The sequence below is a fragment of the Ranitomeya imitator genome, chromosome 5, assembly GCF_032444005.1.
Source record: "Ranitomeya imitator isolate aRanImi1 chromosome 5, aRanImi1.pri, whole genome shotgun sequence".
NCBI lineage: Eukaryota > Metazoa > Chordata > Amphibia > Anura > Dendrobatidae > Ranitomeya > Ranitomeya imitator.
This window is the reverse complement of record NC_091286.1, coordinates 204,301,079-204,318,690: the sequence shown is the minus strand read 5'-3', so window position 1 is coordinate 204,318,690 and position 17,612 is coordinate 204,301,079. Positions and strand designations below refer to the sequence as shown.

General features: G+C 42.9%; 1 protein-coding gene across 2 annotated transcripts in view; it reads right to left on the bottom strand.

Moving 5' to 3' along the window:
• Window positions 1-17,612, bottom strand: part of MAP3K4 (mitogen-activated protein kinase kinase kinase 4) — a 115,913-nt gene that overhangs the window by 26,555 nt on the left and 71,746 nt on the right. For both annotated transcript variants that reach the window (XM_069769521.1, XM_069769522.1), the window contains exons 12-14: window positions 12,354-12,515; window positions 8,947-9,080; window positions 8,552-8,630 (exon numbers count right to left, since the gene is read on the bottom strand). In XM_069769521.1, coding sequence (XP_069625622.1) covers window positions 8,552-8,630; window positions 8,947-9,080; window positions 12,354-12,515 — 375 coding nt within the window. The remainder of the gene's footprint in view (window positions 1-8,551; window positions 8,631-8,946; window positions 9,081-12,353; window positions 12,516-17,612) is intronic.

Sequence of the window (17,612 nt, the reverse complement as noted above, 5' to 3'; positions counted from 1 at the left end):
AATAATTTAAAAAATTAAAAAATCATCATATACTCTTTACCGCCTTTCCCGCTCCTCCGGTGCTAAAGATGGTATGCGACAAGGACCTTCCATGACGTCACGGTCATATGACCGCGACGTCATCACAGGTCCTGCGCGCCAAGGACCTTCCATGACGTCACGGTCATGTGACCGCGACATCACAGGTCCTGCGCGCCTGCGCTAGAAGGACCTGCCATGATGTCACGATCATGTGACTGCGACGTCATCACACCCTGGGACCAGAAGCGACTGAACTACAAGGGGCCCTCGGATCTGAAGGCCAGTATGTTTATTTTTTATTTTTTAACCTGTGACATACGTGGCTGGGCAATATACTACGTCGCTGGGCAATATACTACGTCACTGGGCAATATGCTCTGTGCTGTATACTACGTCGCTGGGCAATATACTACGTGGCTGGGCAATATACTACATGGCTGGGCAATATATTACGTGACTGGGCAATATACTACGTGACTGGGCAATATACTATGTGGCTGGGCAATATACTACGTGGCTGGGCAATATACTACGTGGCTGGGCAATATACTACGTGGCTCTGTGCTGTATACTACGCCACTGGGCAATATACTACGTGGCTCTGTGCTGTACGTCACTGGGCAATATACTACGTAACTGGGCAATATACTACGTGGCTGGGCAATATGCTCTGTGCTGTATACTACGTCGCTGGGCAATATACTACGTGGGCTGTGCAATATACTACGTGGCTGGGCAATATACAACGTGACTGGGCAATATACTCCGTGGGCTGTGCAATATACTCCATGGGCTGGGCAATATACTACGTGGGCTGTGCAATATACTACGTGGGCTGTGCAATATACTACGTGGGCTGTGCAATATACTACGTGACTGGGCAATATACAACGTGACTGGGCAATATACTCCGTGGGCTGTGCAATATACTCCGTGGGCTGGGCAATATACTACGTGGGCTGTGCAATATACTACGTGGGCTGTGCAATATACTACGTGGCTGGGCAATATACTACGCAGCTGGGCAATATACTACGCAGCTGGGCAATATAGTACGTGACTGGGCAATATACTACGTGGCTCTGTGCTGTACACTATGTCGCTGGGCAATATACTACGCCGCTGGGCAATATACTACGTCGCTAGGCAATATACTACATGACTGGGCAATATACTACGTGGATATGCATATTCTAGAATACCTGATGCGTTAGAATCGGGCCACCATCTAGTTTAAGTATAAATGGCGTAGTTTCCCCAATTACCCCATAGCAAACTAACACAATGCCATTTTCACCTTACAAAGGATATTTGGAGAATAAGAACTTTATATTTGTTAGCCGCTGTCGACAACATCTGTGTTCTTCACAGACCTAATCTGGAATAGTGTGTCCAGTTTTGAGCACCACATTTAAAAAAAGACATGAACAAACTGGAGCAAGTTCAGAGAAGAGCGACCAGAATGGTGAGCGGTCTGCAAAGTATGTCCTATGAGGAACGGTTAAAGGATCTGAGAATGTTTAGCTTGCAAAAAAGACTGAGAGGAGACAATGAAGGGCTGTCACAGTGTAGAGGGATCATCCTTATTCTCATTTGCTCATGGAAACATGAGAAGCAATGGGATGAAAATGAAAAGGAGAAGATACAAATTAGATAAAAACTTTTTGAAAGCGAGAATGATCAAAGAGTGGAACAGGCTGCCACAAGAGGTGGCGAGTTCTCCTTAAATCGAAGTCTTCAAACAGAGGCTGGAAAGAACTCTGTCTGAGATAGTTTAGTGAATCCTGCTTTGAGCAGGGGGTTAGACCAGATGACCCTGGAGGTCCCTTCCAACTCTACCATTCTATGAGTCTATTCCTTGCACCAATTTTGATAAATCTCCTCCACTATGATAGATAGTTCACAGTCATGGGACTGTGGCTAAACTATATACCTTTAAAATGGAATCAGTCAGCAGGTTTTTGCTTTGTAATCAGGGAGCAGCATGATGTAGGAACAGAGACCCCAGTTCTAGAGATGTATTGCTTAGTTTACTGGATGGAGTAGTTATGACAGAAATAGTTCTCTGTTGCACGTCTAGCAGAGCTGAGCAGCTTAGCTGTGTACAGATCCACCTACACCCCTGATCGGCAGCTTTCTGTGTACAATGTATATTGACAGAAAGCTGCTAATAAGTGCGGGTGGCGTGGTTGGTGTCCTCTAGTGATTATCTCCTGCTAATAAAACACGGGGTGTAAGGCTGCATTTGGCATTAAAGCTGCCCTAGACACTAAGTGGTGCGACCCCTTCTGATCAGTCAGACTAATGGCATGGGCACACAGCTTTTTCAGGCAGATCCACTCTGTAAACCACCTTAAAAAGTGCTAAATATATGCTAAAAACAATTAACTCATACACTGAAAGACGACTCACTGTTCATATGTTCAGTCCTTTGAGGGTTTTTTTTTTTTAACCATTTCAGGTTTCCTAAGACATGAAGTGGCTAAAAGAAGCGACCAGACCATTATATTAGCTTGGAAGCCGCTTACTGGTTTATTAAAAAAATAAGAACAAAACAAACTGTTGGCTAAAAGATGTCTAAAAAAACAAAAGGAGAACACCACAAGTTAATTCAGAACAAAATGACGACTATGAAGAGTCTTCTGTCTGAAAAACTCTAGGCATTTGCAGATATATAAAAAGTCGTGTACATAGGAGAGTCAAGCAAGATCGCTGCCGGCTGAGTGATCGATCGGACAGCTGTCTATAGTGCATGGGAGCTTTAGTCAATTTTTTGTTGAGCTGGCAGACCTACAGGCAGCTATACTTTAAGTCCAGAACTTTGACCATATAATGCTTTTATATTAAGTCTGATAAATTAAAGATTACATTTACATGACCACATCCATCACCAGAACACCACTGTTTGTACAGCGATACATCAGCAGAACCACCGTCGGTACAGTAATACATCATCAGAACCTCCGCAGGGCAGTAATACATGACCAGAACCTCTGTCTGTACAGTAAATCACCAGAACCACTGTCACTATAGTAATACATCACCAGAACCACCATCAATACCACAACCACCGTCAGTATACCAATACCTCACTAGAACCTCTATCAGTACATGCATACATTGCCAAGTTTAGTACAGCAATCAATTGCAGTGTCAAGTCAGCCCCATATACAATTGCATCGCATTAATCTACATCTCCCACTATGCCTTTAACAATGGTAAGGAGATGCTTGAAGTTCTCAGCCATCCTCAGGCTGCAGTCCATACAGAAACCACAGTGCTTGGTCCTAGGCATAAGCTTTATTAACTCCTTCCCGACATGCGCTGTACATACACTGCACAGGGGGAGCTGCGTTCCCGCAAAGATAAGTACATGTACGGTTCTGCAATCACGTCATTCAGAGATTTAGCTGGAAACCCTAAAGTGCTGGAAGTGCCCAGTGTAGAGTTCTGGATAAATGTTTTCATAAATGTTACGTAAAATGTTACGTAAAATGTTACCAATAAAATCTTCACCTCAATCCACAAAAAAAGCAAGTCCCCACTCAGGTCTGTCACCTGTTAACGGAAATATAGGGGGCTTCCACCTTTCTGGAAAAGCAAAATGGCTCCTCGCCCCTCAAAAGAAATTCAGCAAATTATGCATTCCCAAATCCAAATGCTTCCATCCCTTCTGAACCACAGCGTGTCGAAACTACGTATAGAGCTCACATGTTTGGCTTTTCTGTAATGATGAGAGTCTAAGTCACAGGTGCGTGCCTCCAGAAGCCCAAGCTGGGTATACCGTACTGGTCACTACAATGGCAGTTTGCAATTTTCATTCAGCAACATCCACTGCTGCCTGTTTCTGGAAAACACCCATGGAGTCAAAATCGTCACTAAATCTGTAGATAAATTCCCAAAATGGGGCATAACTTCCAAACTAGGGTCACTTGAGGGAGACTCTGCTTTTATAGCACTTGGGGAATCTGTATCAGGGCTGTGGAGTCGGAGTCGTGGAGTCGGAGTTAGTTTTGGTTGGAGTCGGAGTCGGTAGAAATGTACCGACTCCGACTTTAAAAAAAATGTATTAATATTTCATAAATGAACTTTCATGTGAATTTTATAAATGTTACTCAAATATATATGTTCTATCAAACTATGAACAACAGTGATAAGCAGTTCTGCTGGAGATAGAGACATTTCTTACTTCTTGTGTGTCACTGTTCTCCACTGCCCTTATCTAATCTTATACTTGGTTAACCTCATGCTGCCCCAACCCCCCTACTTACAATGTATGAAACTGAAAAGGTGTTGCAAATTCTTAGTAGTAAAACTCCTCCTCTAGACTAGATGTTTGGTGTGCGTCTTCCAAGCATCTCACAGCTGCTACTCAGAAGAGGAAGACTGTAAGAAGTATTATCCTTTCAACAAAATTTGCATCAGTTAACTGTGAGTACATGAGGAATAACAGTATTACTGACCACTATATCAGTTGTACGACCTGGCAATAATTTTGTACAATTGTTTTTAGGAAAAACAATTGTCATTTGGATTGTGAATGCAGAATTAAAAACCTGAGAATGTCAAAGAAGCGTCACATTAAATCAGCTGTATTTGAACATTTCACCATCACTCAAGATAGAAAACATTATGTCTGACAGTGTATGGATTTCTTCTTATTAACTGCATAACAGTGTTTATTGCATATTTACTTACAAGTGTTTATAAAAGTTATTTGCTATATTCTAATTGTATTCTAATAAATATAGTTTTTGCTCTAAGTGGTCTGATTACTTATATGATGGTGAGAAACTGAATAAGCACGATGTTAATATTTGACAACAGTAAATTTATTGTTACGAGTTGGCCATTTATGAAGGAGACGGAGTCGGAGCCGGAGTCGGAGCCGGAGTCGGAGCCGGAGTCGGAACCTGATAAAATCCAGGAGTCGGAGTCGCAACTGTGGCTTACCGACTCCACAGCCCTGATCTGTACATGGAGTCCGCAAACTATGCTAGGAAAATCTGTGCTCTAGTAGGCAAATAGCTCTCCATCCCTCCAGAGTCTCTCCGTATGGCTAAGCAGTACTGCAGCGCAACATATGGGGTATTAAAATGTATAAATGTGGGGCCAACAATTTTGGTGTTAAAAATGTATTTTTTTTCTTCACTGCCCAATGGTATACAATTCTGTGACACACCTGTGGTGTCAATGTGATCATTGCAGCTCTAGATGAATTAGTTGAAAGGTTTAGTTTGTAAAATGGGGTCCCTTATGGGGGTGAGGGAGTTCTGCTATTCTGGCACCTCATGGGCTCTGCCAATATGACATGGCACCCTTAAACCAATACAGCAAACTCTGCACTGTTATATGGCACTACTTCCCTTCTGAGCTTTGTACTGTGCCTCTAAAGTAGTTTTCAACTACATATGGGGGAATCGGGAACTCAGGAGAAATTGTAGAACATATTTTCAGGTCCATTTTCTCCCGTTACCCTTGTGAAAACACAAAATTTTGAGCTAAAAAATATGTGTGTGTGAAAATGTGATTTATTTATTTATTTTCACAGCTCAACGTTCTAAACTTCTGTGATGAACCTGTGGGTTCAAGATGCTCAATAAACATTAAGATAAGTTCCCTGAGGGATTTAGTTTCCAAAATTGTGTCATTTGTGGAGGATTTTCACTGTTTAGGCACATCAGGGGCTCTCCATATGCGACATGGTATCCGTTAATTATTTCAGCAAATTTTACATTCAAAAAGTCTAATGACGCACCTTTCCTTCCCAGCTCTGCCGTGCGCCCAAACAGTGATTTTCCCCCAAATATGGGGTATCGTAATGTTCAGGAGAAATTGTATGGTTCATTTTCGCTTATTACCCTTGGGATGATAAAAAAAAAAAAAAAAACTGGGTCTAAAGGAAAAATGTAAAGTTTATTTTTTTCCTTCCACATTCCATTAATTACTGTGAAGCACCTGAAGGGTTAGGCTAGTTTCACACTAGCGTTTTGAGAAGCTGCGGACTTCCTCCGTGAAGCATCCGCATACAGCCGCACGACCTGCGTACCTAATGTTAAAGATAGGTACGCAGGCCGTGTGCAGAAGTAGGCGGAGCTAGCGGCAGAGGTGCAGCCGAGGGCGGAGCTTCACGGAGGAAGTCCGCATCCCTCCGCAGCTCCTCAAAACGCTAGTGTGAAACTAGCCTTAATAAACCTTTTGAATGTGGTTTTGAGTTCCTTGAAAGGTGCAGTTTTTAAAACGGTGTTACTTTTGGGTATTTTCTGTTTCCCTCAAAGTCACTTCAAATGCGAGGTGGTCCCTACAGAAAATGGTTTTGTAAAGGTTGTAAAAACGAGAAATCCTGGTCAACTTTTAACCCTTTTAAATGCCGAACAAAAAAATTATCTTTCAAAAATTGTACTGCTGTAAAGTAGACATGTGGGAAACGTTATTTATTGATTCATTATTTTGTGTGACATGACTGATTAAAGGGCATAAAAATTAGAAGTTTGAAAATCGCAAAGCTTACGATTTTTGCCAAATTTCCGATTTTTGCACAAATAAACGCAAGTCATTTCAAAGAAATATTATCACCATCATGAAGTACAATATGTCATGAAAAAAAAAACATTCTTAGAATCAGTGGGATCCACTAAAGTGTTCCAAAGTTATGATCTCAAAGTGACAGTGGTCAGAACTGAAAAAATGGCCTGGTCAGGAAGGTGAAAACGGTGTTGAGGGTGAAGAGGTTAAACATTTAGAGCAACTTAACTTTTGGAATATACAGTAAGTTATATGTGTTAGGACCGTAAATTCTAATAGCAGATTGGTGTGAGTCTGAAGTTGGCTCAATATAGAAAAGGGACATCATAGGGTGCGACCTGAGACCCCCACCGATTGCTCCAAAGACCTCTTAGAAAGGCACAGATCAGGAGACAGGACTATGACTTTCTACTCACTGGATCCACTCTGCGCTGTGTGCATGCTCTCCTGTCTCCTCAGCTGTGGTCTTCTAGGAGATCCCTGTTTAGCAAGTGGTAGGGGCCTCAGAATTGGGTGATCCACCGATCTGTTCAGAATGGTCATTAAACATAAAATATCCCAAAAGTTTAGATACTCTTTAAAGCAGATATCTCAAGTTAGAAAGGTATTCCCCATCCATGGGATGGGAACAACTTTCTGATCACTGAGGGTCCAAGCGCTGTGGCTCCCTCCGATCCTGAGGACCGAGGATCTGAAGAGCATCCTCACTACTGCTCCATTCATCCTAATGGGAATGCCAAAGCTCAGCAAAGTGCTGCGCTCTGTAACCACCGGCACTAACATTAGAATGAATGGAGCGGATGATTGACCGCTGCTCCAGTTTTCGGAAACGCTGTGGGTTTGACAACATGCAGCGTAGATAACTTTCCAACTAAAAACAACCCATTTAAAAAGCATTAAAGGGGTTGTGTGATCTAAAACTACAAATCTGCAGGCACTCTGTGACTGCAGGCTTGTGAATCGTCACATCACGTACTGCTTGGTGTGAAAATTCTCTGGTGTCAGTGCTGGAAATGGTGGTCATGTGACAGCAAGTATGTGATATGCGTACCCCCGGTCAGAACACTAGATGGGCGCGGCCTCGTCAATTTACTTGCATAGCCAGATTACCGCTGATGCCTGTTAAATACAGGATAGCTGATTGTATTGAAATAGCAAAGTACAGGCCAGTAAGTGACATATTGCTGGAATCAGGCTCTAAGCCCCTACATCAAGGTGCTCTCACACTACATATCAAAACCCTGATAACAGATCACCTAATAGATGTTGGTCCAACTCATTTGGTCGTCAACTTTTCTTCCAGAACCCCACACACACACATGGCATCTGCTGAGTAAGCATGTTGAGTTAAGTGTAGTGTCAGTGTGGTAATACACTCCCCGAACGCTCTTTTCTTCAGTATCCAGCTCCTTTACTCTTCTGAATCAAATGGCGGCAATTAAAACTTTTGGGATCACTTTATGTGTGAGCCAGAAGCCTCTTTTACAATGTAAGTCTATGGACCCTTGCTCTGATGCTCCTTAGGCTTACAGGGTAACCTGGAGAGTCTGAAGAGACATCACTCAAAAGAGAACAGGAACAGCGCTGGATCCCGGAAGAGATGGCGATCGGTGAGTGTAATAAAGCACTGTCACCACACTACATGCATATATACACATAGGTGTATGGAAGGTTTATGAGAAGGCTTCTTTACCAAATTATTAGGTTTCAGTCTCCATACTTTACATTTGAATCTGCCCTTACAAAAAATGTAAAATAATCTTGTAAAATAGTTTCTAATAACTGAAGGGAATTTTGCTCTTTACTGATGGAAAATAAAGCAGTGCTTCTTATTTTGCCAATTCATAATATGCTTCCAAATGATTAAGTATAAGACAGCAAGAGGAAAGGCGAAGCACAAAGATGTCAGTGATGGTGAGCTAGGTAAGAGAAATGGAAAGAAAACACGTAGACCATATTGTTGTCTCAGAACACTAGATGTAATAAAAAAAATCCCAAAACATACCAGAAAGTCATCCTCCAGAAGGCCTGAAATAAATACTGGCTCAATGGCTTGAAGATAGTCAAATCCTTGTGTTGCCCACCTATAAAAAGTGCAGATTGTCATGAATACTAACAGTGTATGTCCACATTTTACTTTAGCTGTCTAGCCAATCCACAGGTACATCAACTGCTTGTCCCATCTGGACAGCTTACCAAGTCTTGCAGAACCAGTATACCTTGTGACTGGGAACCATACCAGAATGCTTAGTATCCACCCATGAGAGACAGTCGCCATCTACAAGCCTGGCAGTTCAGTTATTTTACACTCTAAACTGGTGACAATTTGCCCACTTTTTTTTACTTTACAATTGGAAAAAAGAACTCTCAATTTTGGAAAGAAATGCATAAATATGTTACCTTGGTCTGGTGCCTCGGCCACTCTCACATTTTGTCAGCACATAGTTCATCCACTTTCTGGCAAAGCTGATGTATTTGTCACCAATGTCATGCCTGAATTTCCCAGACATCAGACGGACAACTTCTTTGTGATACTTGAAGGTAGAAATATTTATGTCAGAAAAGTCTGAATGCTCGGTGCAAATGATTAAAGATACACGTCATACTATCCCAATGAGAAAATGCTGGCTTCCAAAATTACTATATTGTGAATATAATAGAGAAAAACGGTAGTTCCAAAGCTGCACAATCCTTCCAGGTTGGAAAAAAATCACTAGAACTGCTCTTTTTGCCTAACATAAAAGTATATGACTTTTGTAAAACAAAAAAAAAAAAATGTTTTTACACTAGTTATAAAACAAAGAAAATAAAAACAATTTAACTATACATAGAGGAATGCAAACTAACTGTAGGCATCTTTCACATACAGGATTACCATGGCCAACTGCACCATAAAGTCCCCCATACATTAGTGATCTGAATCTTCAGATTTTGACTTCACCAGTCGGCCATGTGGTGTGCAGGAGCGCCTTCCAACTCTTGAGAGAAAGATGAAGTCATTTAAAACAAAACGCCCCATCCTTTCCTTTTATGGGAAAGATACGCTCCAAGCGGCTAGAAGTAGCTTTCTCTGCTCATTGAAAACACATGAACGCTACGACGAGCCAAACACTTATGTGCATGGAGTCTAGAGAAAAGACTATTGGATTAAAGGAAGCCAGTCAGGACAATATTGCCATTTACCTGCAGATATTGGGTTAATCGCGTGATGAAGGCACTCAGTGGTTGTACTGAAAGGGCAGCATCATGTGCGTAAAATAAAAAACACTTTGTAGAAATTATGACTTGTATCCTGTATTACACGTTTCCCTTATGCAGGTTCTGCCTCTAATTTTCAATAGACTGAGCTAGTGGGTGCATACTAGATGTTAGGCCATTCGCAAGCTCTCAGCTTCACCAGAAGTCTCCTGGAATGGTTTCTAATAGTCTTGAAGGAGTTCTCAGTGGTGTGGAGCACTTGTTGGCTACTTTTTCTTCACTTTGTGGTCCACCTCATCCACAACCAATTGGGTGATTGCGGAGGCCATGTTATCTGAATCAGCACTCCATCCCTCTCCTCTATAATCACATAGCCCGGAGGTGTATTTTGGGTCATTGTCCTGTTGCATCACTAACAATGGTGCACACCAGATGGGATGGCATATCGTTGAAGAATGCCGTTTTAGCCAAGCTGGGTAAGTGCCCCTTTAGTTTCAAATATATCAAAACTCACTGGCAAAGCACACCCAAAACACCACACCTCCCCCTCTAATCTATCCCAGTGGGCAACAGATATCGTAATACTCAGACTATAAGACGCAGCAGACCATAAGACGCACCCCAAATTTTCAGAAAGAAAATAGGGAAAAAAATAATGCATCAAATGGGGGTCCGTCTTACAGTCCTGAATTCATCTTACTGGGGGGGAATCGGCAGTGCTGGTGGCAGAAGTCGGGCGATTCTTCAGGTGGTCCGACCATCCCAGCATGGTGCAGCAGTTTCAGCGGTACCCGATGATGTGCGGGGCTCCAGAGACATGGTGTGGCAGTTTCAGGGGTGGACGGTGCTGTGCGGAGCTCCGGAGACATGGTCTGGCAGTTTCAGCGGTGCTCGGTGTTGTGCGGGGCTGCGGGGACATGGTGCGGCAGTTTCTGCTGTCCTCGGCGCTGCACGGGGCTCTGGCGACATTATGTGAAAGCCCGAAGCCCCGCAGTTCTAGAACCTTGCCTTGATGCTGTGGCATCCGGGAAAATGGCCACCTGAGTAAGCGCATGCGCAGATTGAGATCTAAGCCGAGATCTCAATCTGCACATGCGCCGCCTCCAGTGGCCATTTCTCAGAGGCCTGATTCCCCAGGTACAGATTGAGATCTCGGCAACAAGATCTCATCCCAAGATCTCGGGAGACAAGATCTCTGAACCGAGATCTGAATTTGCACATGTGCCGCCTCCGGGGGCAATTTTACTGGACGCCACAGCATCAAGGCAAGGGAATACAACTGCGGGGCTTTGGGTTTTCAAATAATGTCACTGTAGCCCCCCCTGCAGCACCGAGGACTGTTGAAACTGCCGCACCAGGTCCACGGAGACCCGCACAGCACCGAGGACCGCTGAATGGGAGCAAGATCACCACAAACTTTAAGTACATTGAGACCATAAGGCCTCTTTCACACTTCAGCCTTTTCGTTTCTGTCAAAATCCATCGTTTTGTGAAAAAAAACGGATCCAGCGAATTTGCCCGCTGGATCCATCTTTTTCTCATAGACTTGTATTAGTGACGGATGGCCTCATCCATCGAGCGCTGGATCCGTCGGAATTTTTTTATCCGTCGTCTGGAGACACATACAAAGAAATCTTTTTTGCCGGCGTTGAAAAGTAGGCCAGCGACGTATCCAGCGGCGTCTGTCGTTGGCTAGAATGGGAAGCCTATGGGCACAGGATCCGTCGCTGTCCGTCAAAAGACGGAATCCAGTGGAATTGCCTGGAAGAATTTCTATTCCTTTAATTTAACCCATTTTTCCATTCAGGGGATCTCTCTCTCAAATTCTGTTCCTTTAAATTCCTGCGGCAGCTGCTTCGACGGATGCGTCAAAAAAACGGTTCCAGTGCATCAGTTTTTTAGAATCTGCTTAGGATCCGTCTTTTCAACACTTTGACAGATTGTGACTGATTCTAAAAAAACAGGATCCTGCATTTTCCCATAGACTTGTATTAGCGACGGATTGTGACGGATGGCCATCCGTCGTGCACTGGATGCGTCGGTATTTGGCGGACCGTCGGCACAAAAAAAAGTTCAATGTAACGTTTTTTTCGTACGTTGCGTCCGCCATTTTCTACCGCGCATGCGCGGCCGGAACTCCGCCCCCTCGTCCCCGGACTTTAGAATGGGCAGCGGATGCGTAGAAAAACTGCATCCGCTGCTCATGTCGTGCATAACTTTCACAACGTACGTCGGGCTGACGCATTGCGACGGCCCCGTACCGACGCAAGTGTGAAAGAAGCCTTAAGTGTGCAACTTTTAGCCACATGAATTTGTATGCATTTTTTTCCTAAAATGTAAAACGATGGGCAGCAACTTTAAGAATGTGTTTGATAACAGAGTATGATTTATTTGAATTGTATAGTCCATGTTATGTGTGAAAATCGTCCTTGTAGCAAAAGACCATAATATACGTTGACTGTGACCACTCAAAAAAAAATCCTATGAATCTGATTTTTGTTAACTTCTGTCATTTGCGTATATTTACTTCAGATATTAAATCTTTCATTCACAGCTAACCATAAAATTAACTTCAACTTTTTCTTTTTAATTTAATTTGCAAGACATACCTCAAAACCAAAATTGTAACCTTGAATCATGGCTTCTCGATAATATTGCTGCAAAGTGGAAGTTTCCGATTCATCCACCTCAGCTTCAAATTCAGAGGTGTACAATTGATCCACCCGGTCTATGGCATTGGTGATCTTATTGCAGAGGTCTAAGGCATCGCTCTATTACAACAGAAAAGAAATTCTAAGCTGCTTACATCAATATCAACTAGACAATACATGATGGGACAGGTCATCAATATACGACCGGATAAGCCCATTAATCCCACTGCACTCAATACAGCCATATCTGTCTAGGTCTATGGTGCAAACATATCTATACAGATTTATACATTTTAGGCTTTTAGATACTTAACCCATCTTTTTATCTATTTCCTAGAGCCATAACTCTCCCCCCACTCTACCCCCATGAACACAGCCTAATTTTTTTTTTTTTTGTGGGACGAGCTGTCGTTTTGAATGACATTAATTTTATTACAAAAAGTACTGCAAAATAGAAAACAATCGAAGTTCAGTGAAATAGTGAAAAAAGGCAATTTTAGGTTACAGCTTTATGGTGTTCATTGTGTGGCAAAAATTACCCGTCAACAAGATTTTCCATGTCAGCATGATTGCAGCAATACCATAAATAAAATATATATCTACGGTATATACTGTATATCTATCTATCTATCTATCTAGAAAAAGAAAACAAAAAGCAGCACCAAAAGAAAACAAAGGGTGCAAAAAAATCCTTCCAGGCATGTACCAAACCTCATACTATTGTCCAAAAAAATGAAGGCAGCACTCCAATGAATTTGCTGGCAAGATTATGCTTTTATTGATACTAGTTTTGAGTACATATAATGCTTTGATCGATTTTTATTTCATTTTTTGTGACTGTATGGCAATGGAAAAACAAATTTTGGAACTTTGATTTTTATGTACATTATGGCATTTACTAAATGGGTTAAAAAAATAAAAAAAAATAGAAGTAACACTAACTTTGAGCTCCCTAATGGGACTTCAACCTTAAGTGGACTGATTGCCTGCTCTGTATAATGCAATACAACAGTAATGCAGTATATAGAGGAAATGAGAGTTCTCTATGAAGCTCCCGGGACTTCACAGGAGTATTGACATGGCAGGAACGAGGGCCTTCAGCAGTCCACCTATGGCTACCATGCTATGGCAAGCCATCGACTCCCCACATTTTAGTGAAAAAGGCTGATTGGTGCACAGAAATTGACAACAACATTAAAAGGGTTAACAGCAGTGTTCAGAGACAGCTCCAATAGCTGCTGTTAAAGGCAGATGCTGCCTGTGTAACACAGCCGCGTTTGCCAGGTATGGCGTGGCTTCAGCTCCTGAGCAGGAACCATATTTCCACACTCGACATGAACAGTGTGGTGAAAGTTTTGAAAAATACAACATATACTGGGAACTTAATAGGCCCAATTAAATAACAAAATACGGTTAACCTCATAGCGATCAGCCACCTGTCAGGCATGCTGAAATCCAACATATCCAATCTGTCAGCAAATGTCAAGGGATAGTCCGGCTGCTCCCATGATTGAATGAAAGCCGAACTCACAAAAATGGTTAGCATCAGCCTAAATTTAATAGTGACTGTATGGTCTGCATAACAATTTAACAGCTGAATTTGGGACCTACCGTATAAGTATCGAGTATAAGCCGACCCGAGTATAAGCCGACCCCCCTAATTTTGCCACAAAAAACTGGGAAAACTTAATGACTCGAGTATAAGCCTAGGGTGGGAAATGCAGCAGCTACCGGTAAATGTCAAAAGTAAAAATAGATACCAATAAAAGTAAAATTAATTGAGACATCAGTAGGTTAAGTGTTTTTGAATATCCATATTGAATCAGGAGCCCCATATAATGCTCCATAAAGTTTGATGGCCCCATAAGATGCTCTATATTAAAATATGCCCCATATAATCCTGCATAAAGGTTAATAATGGCCCCATAAGATGCTCCATAGACACATTTGCCCAATATAATGCTGCACAAACCTTGATTATGGCCCCATACAGACACTTGCCCCATATAGTGCTGCACAAACGTTATGGCCCCATATAGTGCTGCACAAACGTTATGGCCCCATATAGTGCTGCACAAACGTTATGGCCCCATATATTGCTGCACAAACGTTATGGCCCCATATAGTGCTGCACAAACGTTATGGCCCCATATAGTGCTGCACAAACGTTATGGCCCCATATAGTGCTGCACAAACGTTATGGCCCCATATAGTGCTGCACAAACGTTATGGCCCCATATACAGTTAGGGCCAGAAATATTTGGACAGTGACACAATTTTCGCGAGTTGGGCTCTGCATGCCACCACATTGGATTTGAAATGAAACCTCTACAACAGAATTCAAGTGCAGATTGTAACGTTTAATTTGAAGGGTTGAACAAAAATATCTGATAGAAAATGTAGGAATTGTACACATTTCTTTACAAACACTCCACATTTTAGGAGGTCAAAAGTAATTGGACAAATAAACATAACCCAAACAAAATATTTTTATTTTCAATATTTTGTTGCAAATCCTTTGGAGGCAATCACTGCCTTAAGTCTGGAACCCATGGACATCACCAAACGCTGGGTTTCCTCCTTCTTAATGCTTTGCCAGGCCTTTACAGCCGCAGCCTTCAGGTCTTGCTTGTTTGTGGGTCTTTCCGTCTTAAGTCTGGATTTGAGCAAGTGAAATTCATGCTCAATTGGGTTTAGATCTGGAGATTGACTTGGCCATTGCAGAATGTTCCACTTTTTGGCACTCATGAACTCCTGGGTAGCTTTGGCTGTATGCTTGGGGTCATTGTCCATCTGTACTATGAAGCGCCGTCCAATCAACTTTGCAGCATTTGGCTGAATCTGGGCTGAAAGTATATCCCGGTACACTTCAGAATTCATCCGGCTACTCTTGTCTGCTCTTATGTCATCAATAAACACAAGTGACCCAGTGCCATTGAAAGCCATGCATGCCCATGCCATCACGTTGCCTCCACCATGTTTTACAGAGGATGTGGTGTGCCTTGGATCATGTGCCGTTCCCTTTCTTCTCCAAACTTTTTTCTTCCCATCATTCTGGTACAGGTTGATCTTTGTCTCATCTGTCCATAGAATACTTTTCCAGAACTGAGCTGGCTTCTTGAGGTGTTTTTCTGCAAATTTAACTCTGGCCTGTCTATTTTTGGTATTGATGAATGGTTTGCATCTAGATGTGAACCCTTTGTATTTACTGTCATGGAGTCTTCTCTTTACTGTTGACTTAGAGACAGATACACCTACTTCACTGAGAGTGTTCTGGACTTCAGTTGATGTTGTGAACGGGTTCTTCTTCACCAAATTAAGTATGCGGCGATCATCCACCACTGTTGTCATCCGTGGACGCCCAGGCCTTTTTGAGTTCCCAAGCTCACCAGTCAATTCCTTTTTTCTCAGAATGTACCCAACTGTTGATTTTGCTAGTCCAAGCATGTCTGCTATCTCTCTGATGGATTTTTTCTTTTTTTTCAGCCTCAGGATGTTCTGCTTCACCTCAATTGAGAGTTCCTTTGACCGCATGTTGTCTGCTCACAGCAACAGCTTCCAAATGCAAAACCACACACCTGGAATCCACCCCTGACCTTTTAACTACTTCATTGATTACAGGTTAACGAGGGAGACGCCTTCAGAGTTAATTGCAGACCTTAGAGTCCATTGTCCAATTACTTTTGGTCCCTTGAAAAAGAGGACGCTATGCATTACAGAGCTATGATTCCTAAACCCTTTCTCCGATTTGGATGTGGAAACTATCATATTGCAGCTGGGAGTGTGCACTTTCAGCTCATATTATATATATAATTGTATTTCTGAACATGTTTTTGTAAACAGCTAAAATAACAAAACTTGTGTCACTGTCCAAATATTTCTGGCCCTAACTGTATGCTGCACAAACGTTATGGCCCCATATAGTGCTGCACAAACGTTATGGCCCCATACAGTGCTGCACAAACGTTATGGCCCCATAGATGCTCCATACAGACAGTTGCCCAATATAGTGCTGCACAAACGTTATGGCCCCATAGATGCTCCATTCAGACAGTTGCCCCACATAATGCTGCACAAACGTTATGGCCCCATAGATGCTCCATACAGACAGTTGCCCCATATAATGCTGCACAAACGTTATGGCCCCATAGATGCTCCATACAGACAGTTGCCCAATATAGTGCTGCACAAACGTTATGGCCCCATAGATGCTCCATACAGACAGTTGCCCCATTTGCTGTTGATGCAATAAAAAAATAAATAAATCACATACTCACCTCTCCATCGCTCAGGCCCCCGGCACTTTCAATTGTCACCTGCTCCTTGTTCCGACGCCACTCCATCTTCAGCACTGACGTTCAGGCAGAGGGCGCGCACTAACCACGTCACCGCGCCCTCTGACCTGAGCGTCACTGCTGAAGACAGAGCGGCGCCCGGAACGGGGAGCAGGTGAATATCGCGCAGCGCTCCCCCTCCCCGTTATACTCACCTGCTCTTGGCGCTGTGCACTCCCTGCTTCCCCGACGCCGCAGCTTCATCTTGTACTGAGCGGTCACAGTTACCGCTCAATACAGTAATGAATATGCGTCTCCGCCTCTATGGGAGGTGGAGCCGCATATTCATTACTGTAATGAGTGGTACCATGTGACCGCTTAGTACAGGAAGAAGCTGGGGTGCCGGGAAGCCAGGGACCTGCAGGGACCGCGCCAGGAGCAGGTGAGTATGATTAGACAGCCCCCGCTCCCCCTCCCGACCCCTGGGTATGACTCTAGTATAAGCCGAGAGGGGGACTTTCAGCCCAAAAAAGTGGGCTGAAAATCTCGGCTTATACTCGAGTATATACGGTAAGTGTTTATGGACATGTGACATGCTGCACTACTGAAAAGTAGGCTCCCAGTATCAATAATAAAAGGTTGTGGTAGGGTATGTGCACATGTGTTTTTTGCTACGTTTGTCCCACAAAAACGCAGCATTTTCCAGTTCCAACAAAATGAATGAGATTTCTGAAATGTTATGCACACGTCGTTTTTTTCTTCCTGGCAAATTTTAAGTAGTTTCTAATCTGCATAGGGCTTCAGCTTTAGGTAGACTGAAGCAGACTAAGAAGAGGGAGAGTATAAAGATAAAACACAACACTTTTGTGAAGCACCACTCTGGTTTTCAGCGTTTTAGGGCCTGCTCTCCCAAGACTTGCGGGAGTCGTTATGTCACATCAGC